The sequence below is a fragment of the Phalacrocorax carbo genome, chromosome 3, assembly GCF_963921805.1.
Source record: "Phalacrocorax carbo chromosome 3, bPhaCar2.1, whole genome shotgun sequence".
In the NCBI taxonomy this organism is placed as follows: domain Eukaryota; kingdom Metazoa; phylum Chordata; class Aves; order Suliformes; family Phalacrocoracidae; genus Phalacrocorax; species Phalacrocorax carbo.
The window spans coordinates 26,478,986-26,505,383 of record NC_087515.1 but is presented as its reverse complement, the minus strand read 5'-3'; the positions used below and the strand labels follow the sequence as shown (position 1 = coordinate 26,505,383).

Below are 26,398 nucleotides of genomic sequence, written 5' to 3'. Positions count from 1 at the left end.
AAAATATAAATTATTCCAGCCAAGACAGCTTTAGCTTTTCAGTTCCCTTGAAAACAATACTATACTGAACATATGCATTTCTGAAATCCTGCAAGTGAATTATGAGCAGTTCTTTGTTCTAAAAGGTAAATTTACTTATTTTAGGTTTTTGGCATGGTAGAATTTTTAATAGATCTTGGCATATGTATAAGTTACATTTGTATTATATTAATTTTAGAAGTTTCCTTCTCCGTTTTTATTTTTTCAGCCTTTGTGCATTTATGGTAACTTTGAGCTTGGAGAGTGCCCATTTATTTTTATAGTTTCCTGACTTTCTAATTTTTTCTAATTAATTTTGCATTATTTTGTTATAATAGTCTCTCTGTATTCTCAGAGGCTGTGGTTAGGAGTGGGTGCTATTTGGTCAAGTAATGGATATATAAAAGATGACTAGAAGGTCCATATGTATGAACTGAAGCACTCATACATAAAATGACAGAGGAGTAATTTTTGTGGGTGAATTGATTAAAATCCCCTCCCAGTGATTTGCCTGGTCTGCTATGTGTATCCGCACTAGCCATGCAAAAGATCTGTGAGAGATTTTGTCCTGGTTTTGGATGGGATGGAGTTAATTTTCTTCCCAGTAAGCAGTATAGTCCTGTGTTTTGGATTTAGGATGAGAATAATGTTGATAACACACTGATATTTTAGTTGTTGCCTAGAAGTGCTTACACTAAGTTAAGGACTTTTCAGCTTCTCATACCGCCCTTGCCAGCAAGGAGGCTGGAGGTGCACAAGAAGTTGGGAGGTGACACAGCCAGGACAGCTGACCCCAACTGACCAAAGGGATATTCCACACCAAATTACGTGATGCTGAACAAAAAAACTGGGGGGAGTTGGCCGGGGACGGGGTTGGGGGTGGCCTCTGCTCTGGAACTGGCTGGGCATTGGTCAGTGGGTGGTGAGTGATTGCATTGTGCATCACTTGTTTTGTATATTCATTTATAATAATTATTATTTTCCCTCCTTTTCTGCCCTATTAAATTGTCTTTATCTCAACCCACAAGATTTTTTCCGATTCCCTCTCCCATCCTACTTGGGGGCGAGTGAGCGAACGGCTGTGTGGTATTTAGCTGCCTGCCGGGTTAAACCAGGACAGAGATTTACAGAGCTCCTGGCACATCCATGTTCCTCTTAATCTTGAGTCTGTGACAGGGGCAGCATAAGACCTTACGTGGCATCCCTCTGTCATGCTTTTATATAATTCACTATCAGTCTGCGCTAGCTATAATGCTGAAGCATTTATGCTAGCATTTGTGGTCCTTAGATTCGACAGTTTACTGGACAGAAGTGAAGAAAAGCAATGCTGACCAGCATACATTTTTTCTGAAAAGAAAACCTCTTATCACAGTGCCAGCTGCTGTTCACCATACATTAACTGTACAGCCAAATGTGAAGAGATGCCACTGAGAGTTAAATACTGTGCAGTTTAAATGATGTTCAGATCCAGAATAATAAACAAGATTTTTGATCATTTGGTGATAAGCTGGTCAGCAAAAGCAGGCAGATTGTATATATGTAGGTCCAATAGGCAAACAGGTTGTGGAGTTCTCACTTCTGCTCTGGTTATTTATTGCACCTTGTACACAAGACACAATGGGTCTAATTCCACTCTTAAAATTTACTTGAATTCAGGACTATAAAGTGAGAGGAAAAGGAGGCCTTTTGTACAAAAATAATTTGGAGATATGTCTTGGGCTCTTCATTAATATTTCCTTATGGATTTATGGGTGACATTTGGTATTATCAGCTTGCTATTGTAAGACACTGCAGAAAAAGAGGGATGTTTTTTCTTATCTACATAAGAGATATAATCCTCTCCATCCATAGAAACCAAAGTGTTTCAGTAATAGGAATACAAGGGTGTGTTTTCACTGCACAGAAGAGCAGGATGCAGAGACTCTTCAGCTAACATAGTCTGAGTTGGGCCCAGCCAAGTAGCACAGATATATCAGAAAGGCAGTGTTAAATAGCCCGGGTGCAGGGTTGCACTGGTATATGTGGGCTACGTTTGGGATCCAGGTTAGTATCTCTGCATAAGCACTGTGCTGTGTAAATAAACCAACTTGCTCAGAGCTGTCTTGGGAATCTCTAAAACAGCAAATGACCTTTCCACTACGAGAGACATGTGTACATGCACATTCATGGGCTCATGTAGGCCTGATATTAAGCCTAATGAAGACCAAAAAAGATTCCTGCTATCTTAATAATCCTTGCGCCAGAGCCCTACTTCATTTTTCTGGTTGTTACCAGTTTTCTGCTTCAGCGTTAGAAATCTTTGTTATTTCAACTAAAGCTAACACAGTGCTGTGCCTGGTATCTTTAACCTGGTGTTGTCATCAGACCTGGATGGATTTATAATTCTTGAGTGCAGGAAGAATTTAGAGATGGTTTTGTGGAGTTTTTTTTGGTGTAGTTTTGCAGAGAAGCTGAGAATACGATCTCATGGTGAATTTTGTCAGCTGCCTGGAAGGTCCCTGTGTATCTTTTACAGTAACAGACCTGTGCTGCTTGGGTGTTTCCAAGCTGCCAAAATTGTCAGTCTTTTCCTAGCTGTTTTCAGTAAGGTATGATCCATAACTCTATCCATATTTGAAATCTCGAAACAGACATCAGTTTACAGAGCACATGTCATGAGATCTGCAGAGATGTACTTCAATTAACATTGGAATGTGCCCTAGCTTCACCCATCAGGGACCATAATCTCAGTACTGATGGGGAAGGCATTTCTGTATTATCCATGTAGCTACCAAACTGTTCTTCTGTTGTTACTGGCATCCTGAGGTGAACACTGAAAATAATGAGACGGGTACAGCAAAAAAGTAATTAAAATAATGGCATAAAGGCTAATAATTTCTGTACACAATGGATCATGAGTATGGACATGAACAGTTAAAAGGGTCCTGACTGAAGGTGTTAATACAGCTTCAGCACTTTTTATTCTCAGTAGCAACAAGCTGTGTAAATCTGCAGTTAATGAACTAATCAAATATAACTCTGACATTACTAGGAAGTGCAGGCTTACCTCTTTACTCATCGTAATTAATGTGCCGTTTGTTACAAACACCAGCAGGCCTCTTCCCTTTACGGACAGGAGGAGCAAAATGGTGGCTTGATAGCTAACCTCAAAAGCACTGTTTTCAGGAGTGAAAATTAACACATCTTGACACTGGTCAAAGATATTGGATCAATATTTATGTAAGATTTAGTACTAATGCTAGCAATATTGTGCAAATTCTTTTCAAGTTCTTTCAGGTTTAGAGAACCTTTAAAAAGATAACACTTCATGTATAGTGTGTGTTGTAACACACGTGAAAGACAGGAAATGAAACTCATTTTAGTAAGATAATACATAGTGATTTGTAACAGGATAACAATAATTTCTGCTTATGGATTTTAGATATAAGGCTGTAGTCATTACCAAAAGAGAACAGCAGTTCGAGAAAAGAAATGGGTAAGTATACTTAGCAAAAAACGATGTCTATATAGGTTCAGAGATTATTTAAGTAAAAAAAGAATGTGCTTTGCTAATTTAAAATATTCCCTCTCACATGAGAACATGATGGGTCAATCATTACTCTGGTGTTTGCTCCACAGGCAGAAATTTTTAATGAACTCCTGTAGCTAATAGGAATTCCTTAGAGTGTTTTGTGAATTGCTATTTCACAAAGTGGCTCTGGCAGCAAGTGTTTGACAAGAAGGATAAACATGGCTGCCTAGCACATCTGTTTATTTGAATAAATCAGTCCTAGCTCAACTGGCATGTGTCCATAAGGCCAGATAATATCCTTCAGCAAAGTCTTCAGCAAGCAGAGGGATCAGGGATGACACAATTTTAATTAAAAGAGAGTTGCTAGGTAAGTTCGGAGTATTTTTAAAAATTGTTAAAATATTGTGTAATCCTGCCTGCCAGATTTGATATCTAGTTACTCTGTGCTAGTGGCATGGCTGACTGGGCCTTCCTCAGGTATTGTAGCAAGCCTTTCTTTATGCCCAGTCCTTCCCAGTCTCTCTGCTCCTGGGTAACAGTCCCTCTGTGGGCTTGGATGGAAGGATAACTGCAGGACTGATTTGTGAGTAACTTAGTCTACCGATATTTTTAAGGGCTCCCATGATAGCTAAGGATGAACATCTTGTATCATCTCCATAGATAGTAAAGATCTTCTGGCTAGCAAGCATGTGTCAAGCATTCAACCCTCTGTATGAGACCGAGATCTCCGGCCTGCCTAAACTGTTGGTGTCATTGTATCTGATGGCTACAGGGCTTCTACTTTCGTGTACATCCTAACACTGTCCAGTTGGGACTGTCACTTTTAGATCTAAGAGGATGAGATAATAATAACCTTTTGCCACTATAACTTTCAATCCATCTGCTTTTCTTCTTTGTCTATGACATAATTTTAGCATTACTTGAATGCATTTTATTTTATGGATTGATAATGCAGAATCCTTGGGCTGAATATCAATGCAAATAGAAACTAACTGTCTTTAGAGGACTGCCAAAAAAGTGTTATTTAACAATTTACAGCTGACGGCAGAGGATGTTATGGAGCTACATAATAATAGCACCAACTATATCAATCGGTAATGCCAGATGAGAGTCTGAAAGTGTTTTAGAGCTGACTGGACCCATTTTTGGAAGCTGTCTATAGGGTATTGAGAAATATAGAGGATCCTAAATAATTTTGAACACAGAAAAGTAGCTGCTGAAACTAATGTAACATACCTGGCTGTTCAGCTGGGGTTTTTTTGAGGGAATTCAGGAGAAAAAGGCGAGACACCAAAAATAATGCAATCTTACAAATAATGTTCCATCCAGAATGCTTTAGAGCTAGTACTAACACGTCCCTCCCAGTGTCTGTGTGAAATATGTGGAGCAGCTGTTTCTGCTGAGGCTTCACAAGAGAAGGGCCATTTCTTAAAACTGGAAACGTCGCATGGAAAGTAAAATGGCTGCTCAAGCATCTGAGCTTGGGTAATGCCAGAAGACTGTGTTCAGGTGAAATTTGTGTGGTGTGCATCACTGAAAAGAAGGAAACAATACAGGGATGGCAAATGAAATCCATGAAAAGATGAGAAATTGGGCAAATCAGAGGGAGACACAATCACAAGGGGCACACAAATTGAGACCAAAAATGTGTGAGAAACATGTATTTGGCTTCCTTTCATGCTGGCACGTACAGCATTTACTCGGTCTGGTGTCTCAAGCTCAGGATGCAGTAAAAAGGACAGGACAGAGTCCATTTTTAAGAAGTGTCAAGAATTTTTGCTAAATGTGATCTCTTCAGAGGGCAGTGGCACTACAGTACTTGATTTGATACTTTTAAGAATGCTTTTAAATGACTTGGAAATACAGAGAGACCAGGTAATCTTCTAGGTTGCTTTGGAGACAATTGTAAATGAAGAAAAACTCAGACTGGAGTGTGTGCCAGTCATTAAAAAATATCCAAAAGATAGGAAGCAGAGAAGAGGTGTAAAGCAGAGTTTTATATGACATCTTAACTAATGATCTGGAAGAAAGAACAGTAGGTTAATTAAATTCATAGATTGGATTATATTACCAGTGACAAGGTGGACAGCAAAATAATATAACAGGCCCTACAGAGACTCAAAATTCCTGAACAGAAAATGACAAAATTCAGCTACTTGGGTAGTCTAAAACAGATGCTGAATGAGAAAGCATGCTGCAAAAGCAGAAAACTGTGTGTCAATTCAAAGCATATAGGGTTATAAAACCACAAAATATAATGAGGAAACAAGAACACCCTCTGCCCTAGCTGGTGTTAATTTTGAGTTACATATTGTTTATGTATTGTAAATTGTAACTTCAGACCCTAACCTAGTAATCCCAAGGGTGATTGAGTAAAGGCCATTCCGAAGTGGACAAAATGAAGCATCATCTTTCTGAAGTCAGACTGAATTTGTTTATGATTTAAGAAAAATAATAATATTTTTTCTGTATTTGTATATTTGTGTTAACATTATAAACGTAATACAAATTGGATGTCCTGAGTCTAGTAATACAAGGTTTTTTTAAAGTTTTTTGTCAGCTAGTAATTAAAGTACGTAGGTAAACAAAAGATCCTTCTAGGGGAGTGCTTGCTTTCTTTGCTGCTAAGATAACCTGATTTAGAATGGGGTTGAAGTCAGGGGCGGAAGCACTCCATGTCAAAAGAAAACAAAGGAGCAACTCTGCTCTAACACCTGGCTGTACTGCCAACTGCATTTTCTGTCCAGCTGTAAGAGGCATCCTTCCAGCTAATACACGTTGCACTGATTGTAGGTTCTGAGTTTACAATTTTTACAATGATTCTACTGACTGTTTTATATGATTAGCTGTATATATAGTGTGCCACTCTATCGACACAGGAATAAGTGTACAAAAAATTATTTGATTGTTCAAGCGTATAATTTTCTCGACAGCACCTGGAAAAAAGTCCAAGTTAAAAGGCCTTTTCAAAATTCATTTCTATGTAAATTTTATTTTAAAAAAAAATCCTTATATAAATACTATTCTCTTGAGATCACATTGTCTGAACAACTGTGGTCATAAATAAGTGATCATGTGCTATAAGAAGAAAATTCTACTTATTTTTATGTGAAAGAAAACCCAAGAGCTAATATTGGGAAAAACTGTTTTGCAGTTGTAAGGGTTTCAGATGACATGTTTCATCATGAATGAATGAATGAATAAATAAATAAATAAGAATTGGGGAGAAAAGAAAAGGATAAGGTAATGGTACATTATACTACATATTGCAGTCTACTCCACATTGAGAGGCTCAAACAGCCTGCAAGGCATGTGAAGATATTCACATTAATGGACTATTTCATTAAGGTGCAGTGTGGTTGAAGGCCACAAAATAGCAGCATTCTGTCAGATACACAGTAGTTTATTGAAGTCTGATAATGCTGGAGGGCACAGGATTTTAGCCAAGTTACATTTTATTTGACTGCGGTCATATTTGTGTCAGTACTAGGATGTCTTGTACACGTTTTCATATATGTTGTTTTGCCAGAGAACACATTATGTTCTGTTTAACAGATATTGCCTTACTGATTTTTTTTTTTTTTTAACTACTTCTAGGTATGTTGTAATGGGATTCTGCACGACAATAAACCTGGCTTCCAATGCTGCGAGGACAAGTACATTCCATTTAATCTTAATTCACCAGGGGTTTGCTGTGGTGGTCAGATACACGCTGTGCAACCAAAACATCGGTGCTGTGGTGGTTATTACACTAGGGTATTAGTAGGTAAGAGACAACTCCTTTCCAGTGCTTGAAATAAACAAAACAACAAAGTTGATATATCTGTTAAATCAAGGAGAATAAAAACATAGCAATAAATGTGGGATTTATCAAGATTTTTAGATATCTTTGAGGCTTGTGTTCAGTGGGATAAGCAAAGAAAATTGCACTGACTTTGTCTTCTAAACACAGTACGCTGTTTATACAAGAAAGACTTAATTGATGAAACCTGATGATTGGGTCATTTCCCAGAGAACTAATTTATGCCAAACTATACTTAATTGCAGTGAGTGCTGCATAATGGGGAGGGCAGTTCTGCTTAATAGGAACACTATCAGGCAATTTAGTGGTGCAGTTTAGTTCTCTGCTTGACTTGACCCCATGTGATTTCCCCATGCCATTTCTTTTGTGGAACAATTGTTAGCATTTGGGGTTGATATTATGGATTACATCACTACTTCTTGTTTTCGCATTGTCTACTCTCTGTTTCTGCCAATGTTACAGATCAAAGTAAACATCCCACATGTATTATCTTTGATGAAAATTTATCCTTTTCTTAAGGCTGATCATACTCATTCTCAGAACTGTTTGGGAGGTTTGCCAAAACTAAATTTCTGTGCTATTGTCCAGAGTTTGGTTTTCCAGTTTGTTGGTGGGTTTTTGACAGGGAGAGGGGAGGAAAAGGGGGAGGAGAGCCCTTTCAGGGGGCAGCGTTCAAAGCATATATCTCTTTGTAGGCAATTGTCAGGTCGGGAGCTGAAATGCTTCCATTACTCATGAGCTGGCACCCATTCCCTAGGCTCAGAAATGCTTGAATTTTTGCCAACACATTCAGCACGTCCCAAGTTCTGATCCTTTGAAAAGTAATTCATGTATCACAATATTAGAATGCCTTCCATGATGACATCAGAAAAATGCTATCACATGGAAGAACCAGAGAAAAGTATTTTGCTGGCCTCATTAGTCTCAATGTACTGAAACGGAGAGATTATACTGTGACCCCTGTCCCCATCCAGTGGTCTATGTTAACTAGCTTAATGTTGTTTACATTAAGAAAGAAAAGCACAGTGAAACAAAATGTCTTATGTCTGAAAGTAGTTCTTGTTCAGTCAGCAGTCCACAAGCATGAAACAGTGAATGCTTGAACATGATTTTAAACGTGGTTTTTTTTTTTCCCTAAGTATACTTGCTGCATTCTCTTTTTCTGTACTCTAAAGGGCAGCAACATGAACAATGTTGGTCACTTTTTTCTTTTTTATTTTTATAAATATGCTAATAACCTCAAGCTAAATGTTAATGTGGGTCATTCTTTGATAAGGATAACAATTAACTGGTAAGACTGCATGGTAGTTTTCAGAGAGAGAACATTTTCAAGCCTAGCTTGGAATGGATCCCATTTTGAGAGGTTAATGAGAAGGTTACTGATCCTTTGTGTCGTATGTCTAATAGTTCTTTAAAAAAAACAGTTTTATTTCCAATAGATGTAAGCTATATTCTGTGTTTTAATACATTCTCTGTGTAGCAACTAAATTAGATTCTGAGGAATGCAGGAAAATATGATGAAGTATCTAAACAGATTATATCTATTATACTCTAAAAATTTGTTCTCATCTTTTTTTGTTTATTATTGACTTTATTTGATAAAGTTATTTATACAGGAAACTCTCTAAGCATACATATTTCCCAGATGTTGTTTGGCCAGCTTGATAGCTCTAGATGTACTGAAGCACACTGGGCTGAAGGCATGAAGATTACAAATTAGGAAGGCAGGAATCTCAGTTTCTGAAACAGTGCACAAGGAAGTGCAAACATCCATCCCAGAACTAAGATGGGAGGAGTGATTCTTAAAGCAGAGCAGAACAAATAATGCTACAACCACCCAGACACCTCTTTGGCAAGGAATGTGGGGGAAAGGAAAACAGTATTCTTATCTGTATCTGTTACAATCGCATCACATGTTTATTGCTGACAAAAGCTGCATTGGGTTTAGGGCGCTCTGTCTGTAATTCCCAATCTTTCAGAAGAAACGGACTTGATATATTACTTTAAATGAGGAAAAATGAGTTTTAAGAATCAAAACACATTTCTCTTATTAACAATCAAGAATCCAAATACTTTAATCACCTCTACTACCCATCTTCAATAGAAGAACAAAACCCCTACTCCTTCCAAATGACATTTGAGCCACAGAGGACATTGCAACATAGAAAGATAATACAGAAATGTACCTCTTAGTACAGTGTACACGTAGTACACTGGATCAGATCAAGTGCAGATGCTAGTAAAATAAAATTATTGCCATCTAGCCCAATTTTTGTATCATTTATAGCAGTATCTACTCTGCTCATAGCACACAGTTTACCCCAGCCCAGCTCACTATTGTAGTGTCCATCTCGTTGGCAGTCTTACCCTAGAGGCCTAAGCTGATGCTTTTGTGTAAGTAGCAGCCAAGTCCACTGATTGTGATGGTGGTATTTAATTTCTGAAGTGAGTTTAATCCTGAAGTTCTTTGGGAGATGAAGTCCTGAGCAACACTGAAAAACTCTTTAAGCAATGTGAATTTGTCCCTCAAAACAAGTTTGGAATGATTTTGGAGGAGACAAGGAAATTTTTTGCTGAGAATAAGTAGGCTGACTGTTCCGTTAATCATAGCAAGAACAAACTCTATTATGTAGCTGCCTCTGCTTAAAGGTTTTCAGCTGTATAATTATCATATTTACAGAAATTATTTTTGTTACTCTTCTCAATTTGTCTTTGTCATGCTTGCATTTTGATATCTTACAGAGTCTTGGCCCTGAATTAATGAATGCATGTTTCTTTAATTATTATTACAAATTAATATAATACTTCTATAGCATTCTAAAGTACCAAGTGATTCCATACTTTCACATGGAACATTTTGCATGTGAAGCTACTAACATGTGAACCCAGACTTGTTGCTATCAGGTTAAAGCCTCTCAGGGATTTCAAGAGCTATAAATGCATAAAACCTTTAATTGTATTCTTAAATTGATAGGAGAAGTATGTTGCCCTAACAAAGAGCAAAACAGAGTTTCAGTTGGAATTGGTGACTCTTGCTGCCAGGGAATGCCTTACTCCACATCGGGCGATCAAATCTGCTGTGGTGGATCCCTCCATGACAGTTTCAATCAGCAGTGCTGTGGTGGTGAAGTCATAAGTACAGACTTGGTCTGTTGTGGTGATGAAGAAGAAGGGACTGCACATAGACCTCTCACAGGTAAGCAATAAGTTTTCAAGAAAAAAGGGTCTTCATCTTTCTAAATCTCTTATGACACTAACCATTCAGCAGTGACACACTCAGGTTTAAGGTGTGTATGCCGATTTATTGAAATGATGTTGCACTTTACTCACCCATTGTGACAGACTGCAAAATGGTTGAGCTTTCGATAACCCTTCTTTGCCTTTGTCCAAAAGCTGCAGGGGCTGGAGACACCAAAAAAATTCAGAAAGAAGTGCATGATCTTTCATTATGCCGGTCAGGAAATAGGACTAAGTCCTCTCTCGATGAGTAGAACAGAGGTTAGACTTGTCCGCCTTGTGCTGCCATGCATCCCAGAGCAGGGATTTTCCATCTGTTCTGGAGATGTGGTGTTAGTCACCTAGAAATTGAAGATAATGATGCTATCTATGCTTGGTGGTCTATGTCACTGACTTGTGCATCTACATGAAGGTAAACCTGCTGCAGTTTAAAATTAACAAAACTTTATCTCCAGCATTAGTCACTGGTTCACCTGGTGTATCCCATTAATCTCTTGCACACCAGAGGAAATCACTCCATCACTCAGAGGTACAACCTGAACCCGAATTCCTTGTAAAGCACTCTGACTAGCTGGTGACAGAAATTGGAGGTATTATAACAAACCCTATTCAGGTATTTTCACGTGTCTTTTCCTTCCACAGTTATTATACAAATTATATACCATCAGCCTTAGGCTTTATCAGCCTGACAAAAAGACTTCAGAAACAATTGCAGTCTCAAAGGGGAGCCTGATTTCAAAACACGGAAATAATGAAGGTTTAGTACCCAGTTCTGCTTGGTGTACAAAGATGAGTGATGCAGTGCTTCCACCATATGCGTGCCAGTTTGAGCCTCTAGTTGTGCAGCTAAGGATCTTAATATATTACTAAGAATCGAAACTTGAAGGCTGAACTCCTCCTTTCCCCAAAAATGAGCTCTATCTTCAGCTTATTTTTTTTATTGACTGGATCCCTCAGCTGTTGTGGTATCAGAAGTACCCTAGTTCTGTGCTGACTGTCAGGAAGGGCTAATCAGAAGAGCCATTGCAATCTTTCCTGTGGTTTCTATACCATCCTTCCCTTCCAGTGGTGACGCATGGAGTGTATGCTGTGATCAGCACTGCTTGCATGATTTTAGCTCCCCCTCACTGTGATCCCTAATTGTGCCTGATCTACAGTGTCTATGCAGGACTCACAATATCAGCTCTGAACAAGGCCCTCTTGCATAGCCATGTATTGTGTGGCTGCCACAAGACGGGGCTGGCTCATAAAACATCTCTTTATGTACTTTATTACTTAAACTCTTTTATTTGCCTGCAGGAGCCCTTTAACAAAATCACATTGAATTGACTTTCTCACACCAAATCAAATCTCCCTGGTCCCAGTTCAGTTGTCTTTGTCAATATGTATTTTATAAATGGAGTGAATTAACAGATGCTGTTGGAACAGAACTGCTGGGGTAGCGTTTATGTTTTTACTGCTCTCTCTGGGCAGATGAGTTGTGTAGGAGTGTAATACAGGTATCTTGGGATGAAAGTTATGTTCTTCATTTCAGTATATATGTATTCTTAACAGGTTTTTTTCTTAAATATATATATTTAAAAAACCTTTATACCCCTTTTTTAAAAATGTGTTTAGCCGATAGCGTTCTATCATTTACAGCATTTTTCTTGAGAATGGTTCAGGATGACACTTTTTTGGCTATTAAAAAAGAAAACAGTGGCTTTTTCATCGTTCACAGGTTTTCTGTGAGGACTTAATGCTGTGAGCCAGCATACAGCTGAACACAAATACAGGTTTAAAAGATGAATTAATGCCACAGTTGAAAAGAGATCGTATTCTTTTGCATTAGGCATAGAATAGATTGTGGTTTCTTATCATATCATATACGTCATGCTCAGAAGGTTTTTGCTTAATTTCTTAGCGTAATTCAGCCTTGCTAAACACATCATGAAAATGCACAAGCCAAGCACAAAAATCTACCAGCTCCCTATCCCTATTATTATAACAATTCTAATGGAAAAGGTACTCTCATATAAAAACATAATTTACTTATCATTGGCAAATGGATAAGTAGAATTTTGCAAGAATATGGTAACTGGAAAGCTGATCTTATTGTCTAGAAGGGGAAGAGGTAACAGGGGCAGCTTTATGCAAAAGCTGAAATGCTTCTGAAGGTCTGTTTTGTAGTTGGCAACGAATGCCATGATTAAAAATATAATGACAGTTCAAAGCTTTTGTTTGGGAGTTTTAGGTCCTTGAAAAAAATAATGCAAGAAAAACATGATCAATAAAAGTGCAAACCTTGTGCCTTATTGTTTCATGGCCAGTTTGAAAGCAGCATGTTTCTGCAGAATCTAGATCTAGGTTTGCACTGAAAGTTGGTTTAAGGGCTTGAGTGGCAGAACTTTTTCATTCACCATTGTATACATTTTTTTTTTCAGAGAGTCTGTCCTGGAAAAAGTGATGTTTTTTCCATCTCACATTGGTCTTTTTTTCTTTTTTAAATTTATATTTTCTTAGGTTTTCTTTTTTGCCCCTTGTTGGCCTTATTTAGTGGGGTGACCATAGAGACATCTACTGGCAAAGGCTGGCAGTGATGCCATTGTATACACATCCTGAGCCCCACTGCTGCAATGTGATTATCCAAAGTTGTCTATTTTTGGCTATAAAGGATAATGTTGGCTAAACCCACTCTTGGATTTTCTCTTTACAAAAAAAAAAAAAAAAGCTAGTGAAATGCCTCTATACTGACATCCCCGACTCATGAAAGAAGATGCTTTGTAGTGTTGTGGTTCCTGATCTGTAATAGTTGCAATACCCACATGTAAGCCAAGGATTTTTGGAGTAGTTTGCAATGTACACTGGCTCTGTATTTTGTTGATCCTCTATTCTGGCTCCAAAGGCTAAGCCTTTTAATACTCATTTTTCCCTTTTGAAAGCATTGGTTTTACAGATTTACTAAATTAGTAATTCATCACTCAGCTATGTTTGTAAATTTTTTCAGTTGCTGGGGTTGAACATGGAATAATTGTTGACAGAAAGCACTGTTAGCAGGAAGTGTCTTTTCCAGCTGACGGATTTTCTTTTTGCTGTAATGCACTATGTGCCTATGGAACATAAATATATAAAGCATGACACACACATTCCAACTGATTTACAAACAAATACTTCGTATGTTGGTATTTTGCTGAATTCAGTGGGGGTTTGTAGGAATTTCTGGGTCCTTAAGCAACTGAATAAAGTGATTTTTAGAAAGCAAATCAATCCATCAATATTACATGGTCCTATTTTGTTTTTCTTGGAGCATATTTAAAATTGTACGTTTGAGGTGTCAAGGTTCAGAAGTCAAGTGCTACATGTGATAAATTAAGCAAAGGTCAGAGGCTATGCAATGCAGTTTCAGAAGATTGTCTACCTCTGCCTCTGCAGCTCATTCATGCTGAAGTGATGCACTATGGGAATTACTACCAAACTCTGCTCTGCAACATCTGCTCTCCCTAAGTGAGTTAGTGCACGTCAGACATCTTTATGTCAGAATATTGCAGTGATGGATGCAGTCTTCAGAAAATGCTGCATAAAAATCTGGTGTGCCGTTCTGGCCATTAAGTGAAATTACTATTTAAATTAATGGCGCTGTCACAGTTTATCTGTGCAAAGAATGAACGCTGATTAGGGTATTAAGTAATTAGCAATTTATCACACTGGAACAAGGTTGATAATAATTAAAGAAGTAATGGTTTACCAAAGAAACTAGAAAGGGAGTCACTTCTTGTTATGTGAGTGAAATCTTGGCTGAAAAATTTAATTCAGTTAAACAAAGATGAGGTTCACAGTGAAAGGATACAGCCTTGTTTGTTTCAATAGAAAAACAGTTCATTATCAAAATTTTAGTTTGCCTGTCAAAAGTCCCTTGGGGCTGTCTGAGTTGCTTACTAGTATTGAATTTAGTAATCTTCTGCATTAATTCTCTACTTAAAATTGGTAGAATCTGAGGACAAATTGGAAAAAGGGTGTAAACAAGGGGTAATATTTACCTCTTGGAGAGCTGGTGATCACAGTTTGATTTCTGTGAATGGAACCAGCCCTGAAAGTAGGTAAAGTATGCAAGTAATATCACCATTTTGAGTCATTCCAGTGATTGGAATGAAATGCTCTGAATGCTTTAGCAGGATCATACCTGTAAAGAGTAATTTTCATTATGTATGACTTCCTGAGAGAGATTTGCTGCAATAATGGCAGTGAGAAAAGTGTCTGCTCTTGCATGTGGTTTAAATGTCTACATACTACAGAAATTATGTCAAATACAAATTACTTTGTAGATGTCCCAGTATATCACAGCCCTGGTTTTTTTGTGATGTCTTTCTAGTTGAATTAGTAATAACATTTATTTCATTGCCAATTATGGAGTGTTTGTAGCATTTAGCTCAGAGTTAAAATTTACCACTCTCTTTAAATGGCGTGAGGTTCAACGCTGGTATTTCAGAGTTGCAGAATGATTCATGTGACTATTTGGAAGGTTACAGTGGTTATGATGAGCTTTTAGTTTTAATACAAAATTATTAAAAATAGAAGAAAGACTGTGGAATTAACTTTGGCAGCTTATCAATTCCACTACAGGAATGCAAGTTATATTTAGATATCAACTTCCTAAAGAGTAATTCTCTGTATCAGATGACTGAAGCTTCGCTGTGGGTATTTGGCAAGTCACCCATTCAGTCATACATACCTAGTATGAACCCCCACTTTAAAACATAAAATATAATGTGAAACATTCTGGAATGCTAAGATGCACTGTTGGAAGCCTGCCCATGTAAGGGGAATGAATGAGACCTGACTGGAAGGTGCATGGAGAAGCTTTCTCAATTTCTACATTCTACAAGAAATTTTCGTCAACAGTCTGTCTTCGTCCAGCTGTTCAGAGTACTTTGGTATGGCCTTTCATAGCAAAGGTTCTTACAAAAGTTCAGCAACGGTTAAGCGGATTGTAGGGGATCCCTGTTTCTTCCTCTGATTCTTGACTGTTTTCAGCAGGTCTAGAGGTCAGGACACTTACTTCAGTCACCTCACGTTCGCCTTGAATCTCACTTTAGCTAAATCCGTGTAATTCCAGCTGCTGGTGGTTTTATGCCAAGCTTTGTTGCATTTTGAGCTTTCTCCTTTCTTTATCTATTTCTTTGTTTACTTATGTTTCATATTCAGATACATTTCTTCGTTTCAGGGATGTTCTGTTGTGGGCAGGAATACGTGAATATGTCAGATACCATATGCTGCTCAGGTTCCAGTGGTGAGTTCCTAGCACATGTTAGAAAGAATGACCAAGTGCCAGTAAAATGCTGTGAGACTGAACTTATTCCAAAGAGCGAAGAATGCTGTAATGGAGTTGGATATAATCCTTTGAAATATGTTTGCTCTGACAAGATTTCAGCTGGAATGATGATGAAGGTAATTGATAGAAAATCTCTCAGTAGCTCTGATTTGACGATGGAAAGAGAAATACACTGTTCATAACTATTTTTCTAAAATAGGAATATAAAAACTCTTGTGTGCATTATTCATTTTCACATTACATCCATATTAATACCGAATGAGTTCACCATGATTGATGTTATTGCAATGAATTCTAAAGGAATTAATAATGATTAGCTGCCTCTGTGAAGTGTTGCCCAGCACTTCAGATTAGCACAGTGGCTAAAAGCTGGCATACTAACGAGACTGGCATGTATAGCCCGCTTCCGCTCTGTGACCACAGTTCCTGATGATGTTCCTTAAGTAGAAATTGTAACTGAAGTGGCCAGTTCTGAAGTATAAAAACGCTATTACATTTCAATCTGGGCAAGCAGTATGACATAAATTCCCCAACCTCCTAAAAATATAAATAAAAATAAATCGATTGATATTTTCTTGATGGACTTAATCCTGATCCTATAGAAAACCAATGGCAATTTTGGCATAAGTTTCAGCAGTACTAGGATAGGTCCTTATATCACTTTTAGCAACAATGAGGATATTATATTTTTGGTGCCTTTCGTGCTTAATGAATTACTTTCACTCTGTTTTAATATAAGAATAAACAAAGCACCATAAAGGCTGATCCCATCTTTTCTAAGAGTGACCAGTGACTATAGGTGTCAGCATGAGTCAATTTGGCCAAATTTTCAAAGCTGCAAAGTCTTGCAACTCCGGTTGAGTTTGATAGAAAGCTTCAAGAATTACCATCTTGATGTTATACTTAAGCTGTAAAAATAGTGTAAACTGTTATTACAATTTTTGTTTAAGAAATTGAACATTTCAAAGGATGAAGCCCTTGTTTATATATGTATATTCCTTTATATAAATATAAATATATATGTTCGTATTTATATTTAGAGAGAGAGGGAGAAAATGGGTAAGAGAGAAAGAAAGAGGGTTGGATGTTCTGAATTCTACATGGAAATCAGGTAGCTATTGCAGAATTTATCACTAAACTAAAAAGAAAAACAGACCCCATCCTGCCACATACGGGTGTTCCTGTATCCTTTTCTTTCATCTACTAAGTTAATACACAAATATTTCTTCCGTCTTCAACTTTTCATGTCAAGGTTTTCATGTCATTTCATTTTCAGACTGAATAATTTTCTCCTAGAGAAAATCCAAGTGTTGTGATGAGTCAGCTACAGTTCCTCAAGGCATTGTATTAGTAGTTCACGCAAGGCAAAAAATGGCTGAGAATAGGTTAATGAATTCTGGTAGATAACATGCTAGATCCATGCCTTAGGTATAATGTATAAACAAAGGAAACGCTTTGTATTTCCCTTACCCACAGTGGAAAAGAGATAGCAGTGCTGACTTTCTGTTATGTACAGATTTACTAATATTAAAAGGACTGATATACTGAGACACATTCTGGAGCTCCTTTTATGTGAATCCAACCCATCTATATTCTACATCTTATATCTATCACAATGTAATTTTTGTGGAAGTGCCAAGTTTGGGAAATTAAATCAGCTGAAGTTCATAATCAGCTAACAAAATAATTTCAATAGGTGGATTGAGGAAGTACTAGATATAATCTGTTTTTCCTTCTAGAGTTTGTAGCCTAATGGGCAGATATTTTTGTAGCAAATATTGTAGTACCTTTCTTCCTGCAACAACCTATATTTTATGAGAATTGTTGCTCTCTAGCTTAGGGTTTAGCAAAAATATTATTTCATGAATTTTAATGGAAACTTGTGGATGTTCAGTGTGTATTTCTACTTCTGTGAATTGTTCTTTATGGGTTAAATATGATATCTGCATCAACGTTTGCAAAGGTCCTCTTATTGCAGCAAAACTGCTGTTTAGGAGTGATGTGGTAGGGGACACAATTTATATCACCCATGGATAGAGTTCTTAGCCTTGACAGCTGCCAAGGAATTGCAGAGCCCTCTTGCGTACTTGGCAAGCTCTATGAGGGGCTCGGAATTTGCTGCTGATTTGCCACAGGATACTGGCCTTTGAGCAGAATATTCAAATTCTCAGATAAAATCCTGTTCTCGTTTGATTATAGACTCCTCTACTTTCGACAAACCCAGCCAGTGATGTTTTCATGCAAAGACCCTACAAAAAACCTGTTTCTTTTAGAAAGGATTATAAAAGCCTTAAGGACAGAAGACAGTAGGCAAGCCAAAGTCTGAAAGTGTCTCCCATATGCTAGAAATATCAACGTACTCAATATGGTTGCCTGATTTGTATGTTGCATAAAGAGAGAGAAATACTAATGGAAGCATTTGTAAACAAAGGAAGATGTGGTAAATTTGTATGTGCATTCCTTAGGTAAAAGAAGAGTGCAAGGCTAATATCCTTTGCCCTTTATCTATGGAGGGAACAGCACATTGTGGAAAGTGTGACTTTGATCCTAGGGAGAACATCTGTGCATGGATAAAAGGTTCACAGAGTGCTACAGAAAAGGAGATAAAGGAAGGTGTGTGTCCAGCTGAAGAGGAGACTGTCTACACAGGAATTCCAAACCAGTATTCATTTACAGGTAAGGAAAAGTGGCATATCAGATTGGTGATTTGCTCTGGAGAAAAAAAGATGTCCTGAATGCTATCAAGTATTCTAATTAAATGTGACCAATGATAGAGAAGTAGCATTCTTTAAGAATTAATCTGTGAATGAGGACAGTATCTTCAGGGAAATGAAATAAGTGGCAAGAAATTCAGTGAATACGTAAGGTCTAAACTTGCTTTCACAAAAGTTGGTAGAAGTATTGCTATAGCAGAAAGTGGTCCTGGCTAAATGAACAACTTCCATACCTATATATCTTTGAACATAGAAGTAGTCCCATAGGCACAGAAAACAAAAAAAAAAAGTTATTTTGTGTTTATTTTGTACTTTGATAAGACTGAGATGATTCATATTTAACTTCTTCCAGACATGAACCTCAAACCCTTTATCACATATGAGTACAGAGTGGCTGCTTGGAATAGCTATGGAAGAGGCTTCAGTGAAATTAGCAAAGCTGTCACTAAGCAAGACGTGCCACAGGGTGTAAGTCCACCAAAATGGGCCAAAGTGGATAATCGGGAAGACATGATACTTCTAAACTGGGAGGAACCACTTCAACCAAATGGTATTTATAAATGTGTAAAAAAAGAGTGTCTTCTGTCATTCAGCTGACAGTGTTCCAAAATCACAGAATGTTTCTTAATTAATCACTGGCACTGGAATATATGTATTCCTAAACTCTGCAAGAAGAAATTGCTCTAGGTTGAGATAATTTCACTGCAAATAAGATTAGAATCTGACTTCACAGAAGACAATTTAGTATGTCTCTAAGAAGTGCCCAGAAGCCTCTTCTGGGAAAAGTTATAATAATAATAATTCATAAATGTGATCAGAAAATCATAGTCATGTTACAAAATATTTGGGGATTCGGGGAGGGGGGAGTGGGTGATATGTTTCTTTCAGGAAATATTGCTTACGATTTTCAACCAGTGAGAAAACTTGGAATAGCTCTCAATAAAAACTGAGAAATGCTGAGATGTTGATGTAGAGGTTGGGGAGAGTAGCTGGTAATTGACATTAGCCGTTTAAACAGGATGGTTGTCTCTTACAGTGGTCACCTAGAGATTTCATTTAATATTTTCTGTGTGCAGAGTAGGTTATTATGGTATACCATCACACAGGATTTCTTGGCTAACAAAAGGGAAAACTTTCTTTTTGCAATAGGTCTTATCATTCACTATATCGTTCTCCGAAATGGAATTGAGCGGTTCAGAGGAACAGAAATGAGCTTCACAGACACAAGTGGTGTCCAGCCATACCAAGAATATTCATACCAGCTGCGAGCCTGCACAGTTGCTGGTTGTACAGACAGCAGCAAGGTTAGTAAATTGGTCTTTATGGAATTGGTGCCAGAACTTTATCAGCCAGTGTGGTAACATAAAAATGCTTTTGGAAAGGTGTAATTTGAAGACATGATGATTATTGAGTAAGCAAGTGAAAAGTATCAATAATCATATTTGGATTCAACTACTGACAGGTGATTATTTGGAACCTAAGGTTGATACAAGCAAGTGGAAGAAGAAAGCAATATCTCACTCTTGGCAAAGCTGAAATTGCACTGTAGGAGTTGATGTTAAAAAGAAAGCTGCACATGATAGAATAGCGTAAGGAATAATAAAACACACTTTCTCTAAGCCTTGAAATTAAATCTTTGCTTCTCACTAGGATGTCTATAGCCTCTTCTTCCTTGGTAGTTCCTGGTTTATCTGCTTCAACTCTAGTCTATCAGTTTGTTCAACAACCTTCTTATTTAGAGCCTTCTTCCACTATATTACCTGGCTTTCCATGTCTGCACCTGCTTCAGGCTTTCCATTCCCTTTGTGTGCAACCTGCCTCTGCTTCAGTTTTAAGCAAACAGAATCTCTTCCCTCCCTTTGTCATTGCTTCATCTCCTCTTGTATCACTTTGAATCATGGATGCCTTTCACCAGCATTACTTTTTAACAGCTCTAGATTCTATTCTGCAAAGCCGTATTCATCATTTGGAAAAACTATTTCTTAAGTGACCTCTTTTTCACAATAATATCCTTGCCTCTGTGAAAATTAATTTCTAGCACTGTGAGTGTAAGGTCTGTGGGGCAGAGGTAGGGAATAATGACTGTGCTTTTTAATTATAACATCTATGAGACTGAAAAGATGATTTTTTTTTTCAGGTGTTTAAATGTTTTTCTTATTGGTGCAAATCTCAACTAAAAATATGCAGTGGGTTGGAGATAGGTGCATAGTCCTCTACTTGCACACAAACCTGTGGTCTGGAAGCTATGTAGGCACAGTTGCTGCAACATCGGCCTGAGCTAAAAAATCCTGCTTATTTCACTTGTCTGTAATTAAGGAGTTTACTGTTGCAAACACTGAAGTCTGCAAGTAGGGACTGATTCCACCAAATGCACTAAGACAATATATTATAGAAGGCACATTTTATATTTACAGCATAATATAAATACTTTATGGTAGTAATAACAGAAAAAGAAAAGTGATTCTCAAAGAGAGAAAGGTCTGACTCCCTTTTTAAACCAGTGTAATTTGGAAATGCCTCTGTAGGAGATGGTAGATATGTGTCAACAGAAAATTAGCTTGTTCCTTTTTCTTCTTTTTTTGTAGAAAGAGCTTAACAAGTGCAAAGTTATTCTATCTTTCAAAATCTTTCCTTACAAAAATATGGAGTTGCAAATAACTACAATAGAGTTCAGATTGCATGGGATATATTGAGGCTTAGCCCCATGTTTACTGGTGCTTAAAACATATGAAATCAGGCAGTTAAAATGCAGAGACACTGACAAACCATATGGAAGAGAGTTATCAAGAGTTTTCAAGCAATACAGTTTTTGTTGTTTCACCCTGTGCTATACACGGCAGCTAAAACATGGTGAACCTGTTGTGATAAATTGTAGACATAGACTTATGTAATGTATTCAAGGTCAGATTTCATTGTGAAAAAGGAGGAAAAAGTAACTAGTTCTCCAGGCCTTTGGTAATGATATGCCAGGCCAAACAACATTTTAAAACAAAAGTGACATTCTCATTGATCATGGTATCTAGTGTACTATTACATTAAATTGCTGTTTAATTCATATGTCTTCAGGTAGTTGCAGTCACTGTCCAAGGAGTCCCAGAGAGTGTTCAACCACCAGACGTCAGTGCTTTGAACTCAACAGCATTACATTTAAGCTGGATTGCACCCAAGAAACCAAATGGTATCATCAGAGAGTACCAGATAAGTCAAGTAGGAAAAGGACTTATACACACTGACGCTGCAAGCAGAATGCAGCACACAGTATCAGGTAAGGAGGCAGAGCTCTCTGACAGGCTAATGTCCTGTCCTTAAGGTATGAGACAGTATTAATGTACTAAAAATGCTACTTGTCAATCCCTAGTTCCTGTGTACAGTTTAGAATGCTTTAGCATGACTTTACGTTTCTTTTTTTTTTTTTTTTTTTTTTCCAATCTCATTTCTGGCTGCTGTTTGTTAAAATTTTAATAGATTTAATTTTAAAATTTTAAAATAAATCTATCCACCTTGATTCAAGGTGCATGCTTGTGGTGTGCTCAAGGTCTCAGATATTTTGTGTAGGCTTGCCATTCCTTCACACAGATTCAACTCTCTCTTTTACCATCATTAATGTGCAGTAATGCAGTTGAAGTCACTAGTGCTGCTGTGAATGTGTAGCAGTGTACGAGCAAGAAGGATCCAGTATTTTATGCCTGAGATAATAAAAGAGGAAAGGAAGACAGAAAAGGAAAGATCCTGGATTCTGTTTATGGTCTTATATGTTGCTTATAGCCATTTTCTAAACACTTAGTGAAACTTCAGTAGTGTATGTGTACCTGAAAGAAGCTTTAGTCAAGGGATTTTGGGGGAAGATTTGGCTCAGACCTCAAATATATTATTTTCACATATTCATTTTTTAATTATATTTGAATGTTACACTGAAGCAAAATTCTTCTTGTATCTATGATTTTTAGGAATTTATTAATGCATTATTTTTTCCTTTTTTTCCCCCCACCCAATTAGAAAATCTAGGGATTCATATATTACACATATCATATGACAGGCACTCAAAGAGTGGAAGTTGACTTAGGGCATATAAAACCTATAGAGGATATATGAAACTCTCAACCATCCCAGAAAGCATGAGTCCTGAGTCAGAGTAGATCCTTTTGTGCTTTTAAAGAGTTAGTCCTTGCTGTAGTCACTCACAGAGGAGTAAAGGATTGCTGTTCCTCTTGGACAATATCATGCTCAAGTGTGCAATTCATCAACTGTATATTATGCCTCTCTCCATATTCAGTGCTTCTGGTCATGAGATATTAACTAGAGTATGCCAGTTGGTGGTATGTGTTTTAGAATTGCTGTTGTAAGTTTATACTGTAAAGAACACCTACCAAAAAGGAATGATTTATCAAACCCATTCGAAAAATTCTTCTCGTGCTCCCACTTCTTTCCCAAAAGGCAGTTATAGCTCCTATAACTGAGATTTTAATGCAAACAATACTGTTTTTTCTTACCAGTTGGAAGGGAGAGGAAATGAAATTACCTTCTGAGAAACAAGGATCTTTTTTCCTTTTGTGTGCCTGTTCCATTAAGCCACTGTCCAATGCTGCCATGTTAAGCCAGGAGTGAAATAAGTGTGATTGTTCCTCCTGACAGTCATAATCAAATCTTGTGCTATTTTCTGCGGGAGCTTCCTTAGGTAATAATGTGGAATTCATGGCAGTGATTTAGCAATGTGGATAATTATTGCTCTCTAAATTAAAAGAATAAGATAAAGCAATCAAATTTATTTCATACATAATCTCAAATGTTTGAACTGTTGTCTTATTCCCTGTGGATGTAGGTCTGATTTTCTCATCTTCTTTCTTTTTTCCTTCCCCCCCCACAAACTGTCCGCTTTTCCCTCAGCAATGACTGAACATTAATGAAGCTGTAGCATTAGTATTTCTTGAGACTTTGAATCTAGGGTCTTACAAATAACAGACGAGAAGGCTAGCACCTTGCCACTGCACCATTGTCTTGCTGCTTATTTTTAATTACATCAAAGCTTTGGAAACATGATCCTACAAATGCTTTGTGGGAATAGCGGTGAATGTGCTCATCATGTGAAATCCATAAATTGCTTATAATCCTCTCAAGATGTTAAAAAAAGCATTAAGTAATTGAAGACAGGAAGTCCTCAGTTAATTATTTAGAGGTGTTATCAATGCTTTAAGCAAACTGAAGCATTTTCTGCTATCTCACTGAGTTGAATGCCACTGGGACCTAGGGGCAGCAGCCATCATCTTCTCATATTCTCTAATGCAAACAGCACATGGCAGCTTGTCAATAAAAGACCTTTTTATATCATTTATTACTGAACACTTCCACTACCCTGTACAGAACAATTTGGATGACAGTTATGGCATTGTTTCACTTTGTGTTACTACTACTTTACAAATGGGCCTGCTAATGCTTTGCAGTGGGGGCCAGGCAGAGGGTAAGACTGAAGAAAATAATTAGGGGAATTGTAAAAGAAAGCTAAGAGTGCCCTCTTCAGCAGCAGCAGGTGGGTTTATAGCAAAGATTCTTCCCAACTCCTCCTTTTTAGTACACTAAAGATAATATCCAGAGTAAGAGGCTTTATTGAGAATTTGTAGGATTGATCATCTTTAGGTAAAAGCCAAGCAAGATCACTGATGTTTATTTTAGTAAAAGAAACAACATTAAGAAATACATTATGACTGAATGGTTTGAAATTCTTTCATCTGAACATATTCTCCATTTCAGGGTAGTGAGAACTGAAGAGATACAGAAATGTTGTCACTAGTCAACTATATCTCCATGCAGCACTCATTAGTAATCATTAGTAATATTTATCTATCTAAATGAAAGTCTTGGGGGTGGAGGGCTTGTGTGAGACTGTGGTCAGCAGTCTGAAATCCTCCTGAGTAAAATTCCCATGGAGGGGCCCAGGAGTGTTAGCCTAGGAGCTAATTACTGACCTTGCTGGAGCCATACGCACAAATGGAGACAAACAGCATCAGAAGGAATTGATTTAGAATAGAAGAATGCATTCTTAAAAAAAAACCAAACCTGTTTCACATCCTTTTGGCAAATGACAACTGCTACAATAACAAAATAGACTGCTAAGTGTAAAAATTAAAAAAAAAAAAAATTAAAATAAAACTCAAAATAGTAGACCAAAAAAGAAAAGGAGGGGAGAAGTATCCTCTGGTGAACAATCAAGTAGAGAAATTGGAAAAGCAAAATACTGTTTATGTTTCAAGATTATCTTACTTGCTGTTTTTATTATTAATCACATAGATAGATTTGCACAGAGCTTTCCAAAGCATACATAAGACAAGGTGTTTAATGCAAAGCTTTAATAATCTAGATAAAAACCTGCTGTGACTGGTCCACATATGACTAGAGGTTTCAGGCATCAGAATTTCACCAATAAATTTAGTGAAACCATGTGCTCTTTTTTTAATGCCCATTTTTCTCTTTAAAGTGTAGTTGTAAATGAGTATTGCTTTATTATGCATGTTTCCTTTAAAAGTGAACATGACTCCCTTTAGGGGAATTCAAGTAATTTGTTGCCACAGTAATCTTTTCTATCCTGAAATGTTAAATACTTGGCTTTCCTCCATGCCTTTCCCTCTCTCTAGTCTGCAACTGTCATTTCCTCCCTCCTTACTTTTATATGCAGTGTACAGATGATTTTTCTTCTCCTCCAGTTCATGATTAGGTTACAGCCAGGGCTATCCCTCTGAGTCATCTCTTTATTTTCTCTCCTTCACGTCTTGTTCAATTTGTAAGCAGCCTGCATGTCTTCCATTCAGTATTTTACCTTTCTACATAATTGTTCTGTATTCTTTCTTTCTATTTGTTTGTAATATATTTTACTTAAAATATCTCTGTAATGGCTATAAGTGAGGATTTGTTTATAAACAAAGATCTTGGCCAGGTTTTTTTTCTTGTCACAGAATTGCATTGTTCTTGAATTACAATTAGGCACATGAGCCACATCAAAAGTACATTATTAAGGTCACAAAGCCAAGCACTTAAAAATTGACCTGTATAATACTTATGAATTGACCTGCAGAATCCTAATTCAGCCTCTTTCACACAAGCAGTCTGCATTACACGGTAGCATAGTCATCTGTACGTCATCTGCCTCATTCAGTCCACAAGCTGTGTCTCTTCCAGGGAGGAATAACAATAAATAAAGACTCCCGTATGTAGGACTGCTATCTCAGCTTTTGCTGTGTTTGGTAGGTTTGTTCCTTCTGGGAATCTTGGTGTAGATGGGCCTAATTCTGTGTCTGCCCAGAGATTCAGATATTTCCTTTCTGCTCGGCAGAAGTCAGGGAGGCGCAAGCCTTAAGTTTGTATGAACATGGAGCGCAGCGAGGTAGGCAACAGGGATGGAGCCAACCCAGAGGTATAAGATAGGGATCGCTGAGGGGCTGGTGGCATTGGCCACCAAAAGGAAGAAAGGAGAAGGGGCAGTGTCCTGGGAGGACGGCCGAGTGGCAGCACACAGGGCGGCCTTGCTGCTTCAGCGTGCTCCCACATCAGCTCTCTGTCCAGCTACTTCCAGCATCCCCTGGGGCCTTTCCCCAGCCCTGCCCATGGGCCCAGGACACCATTTCAGCACAGCCTGCTCCCCTCAATCCCTGCTCGTAGCTGTGCTGGCCTCCAGCCCTGCCTTGCCCAGCCATGGGCCCTGCCAAGCCGGGGCTGCCCGTGGGCCCATGTCCAGCCCAGCCCCAGAGCATGGGCTGGGGCTGTCCTTGGCCTGCCCCACTTCCCAGCTGGGGTGGTGGGACAGGCCCTGGCAGGTCTCA

At 37.9% G+C, this 26,398-nt stretch overlaps 1 protein-coding gene across 1 annotated transcript in view; it reads left to right on the top strand.

The window, feature by feature from the left end:
* The window catches only part of USH2A (usherin), a 391,083-nt gene that overhangs the window by 290,779 nt on the left and 73,906 nt on the right, over positions 1 to 26,398 (top strand). Inside the window, exons 48-54 of the mRNA XM_064446238.1 lie at positions 7,127 to 7,295; positions 10,306 to 10,527; positions 15,769 to 15,992; positions 18,342 to 18,552; positions 18,943 to 19,140; positions 19,740 to 19,894; positions 21,657 to 21,855. Of these exons, the coding sequence (XP_064302308.1) occupies positions 7,127 to 7,295; positions 10,306 to 10,527; positions 15,769 to 15,992; positions 18,342 to 18,552; positions 18,943 to 19,140; positions 19,740 to 19,894; positions 21,657 to 21,855 (1,378 nt within the window). The remainder of the gene's footprint in view (positions 1 to 7,126; positions 7,296 to 10,305; positions 10,528 to 15,768; positions 15,993 to 18,341; positions 18,553 to 18,942; positions 19,141 to 19,739; positions 19,895 to 21,656; positions 21,856 to 26,398) is intronic.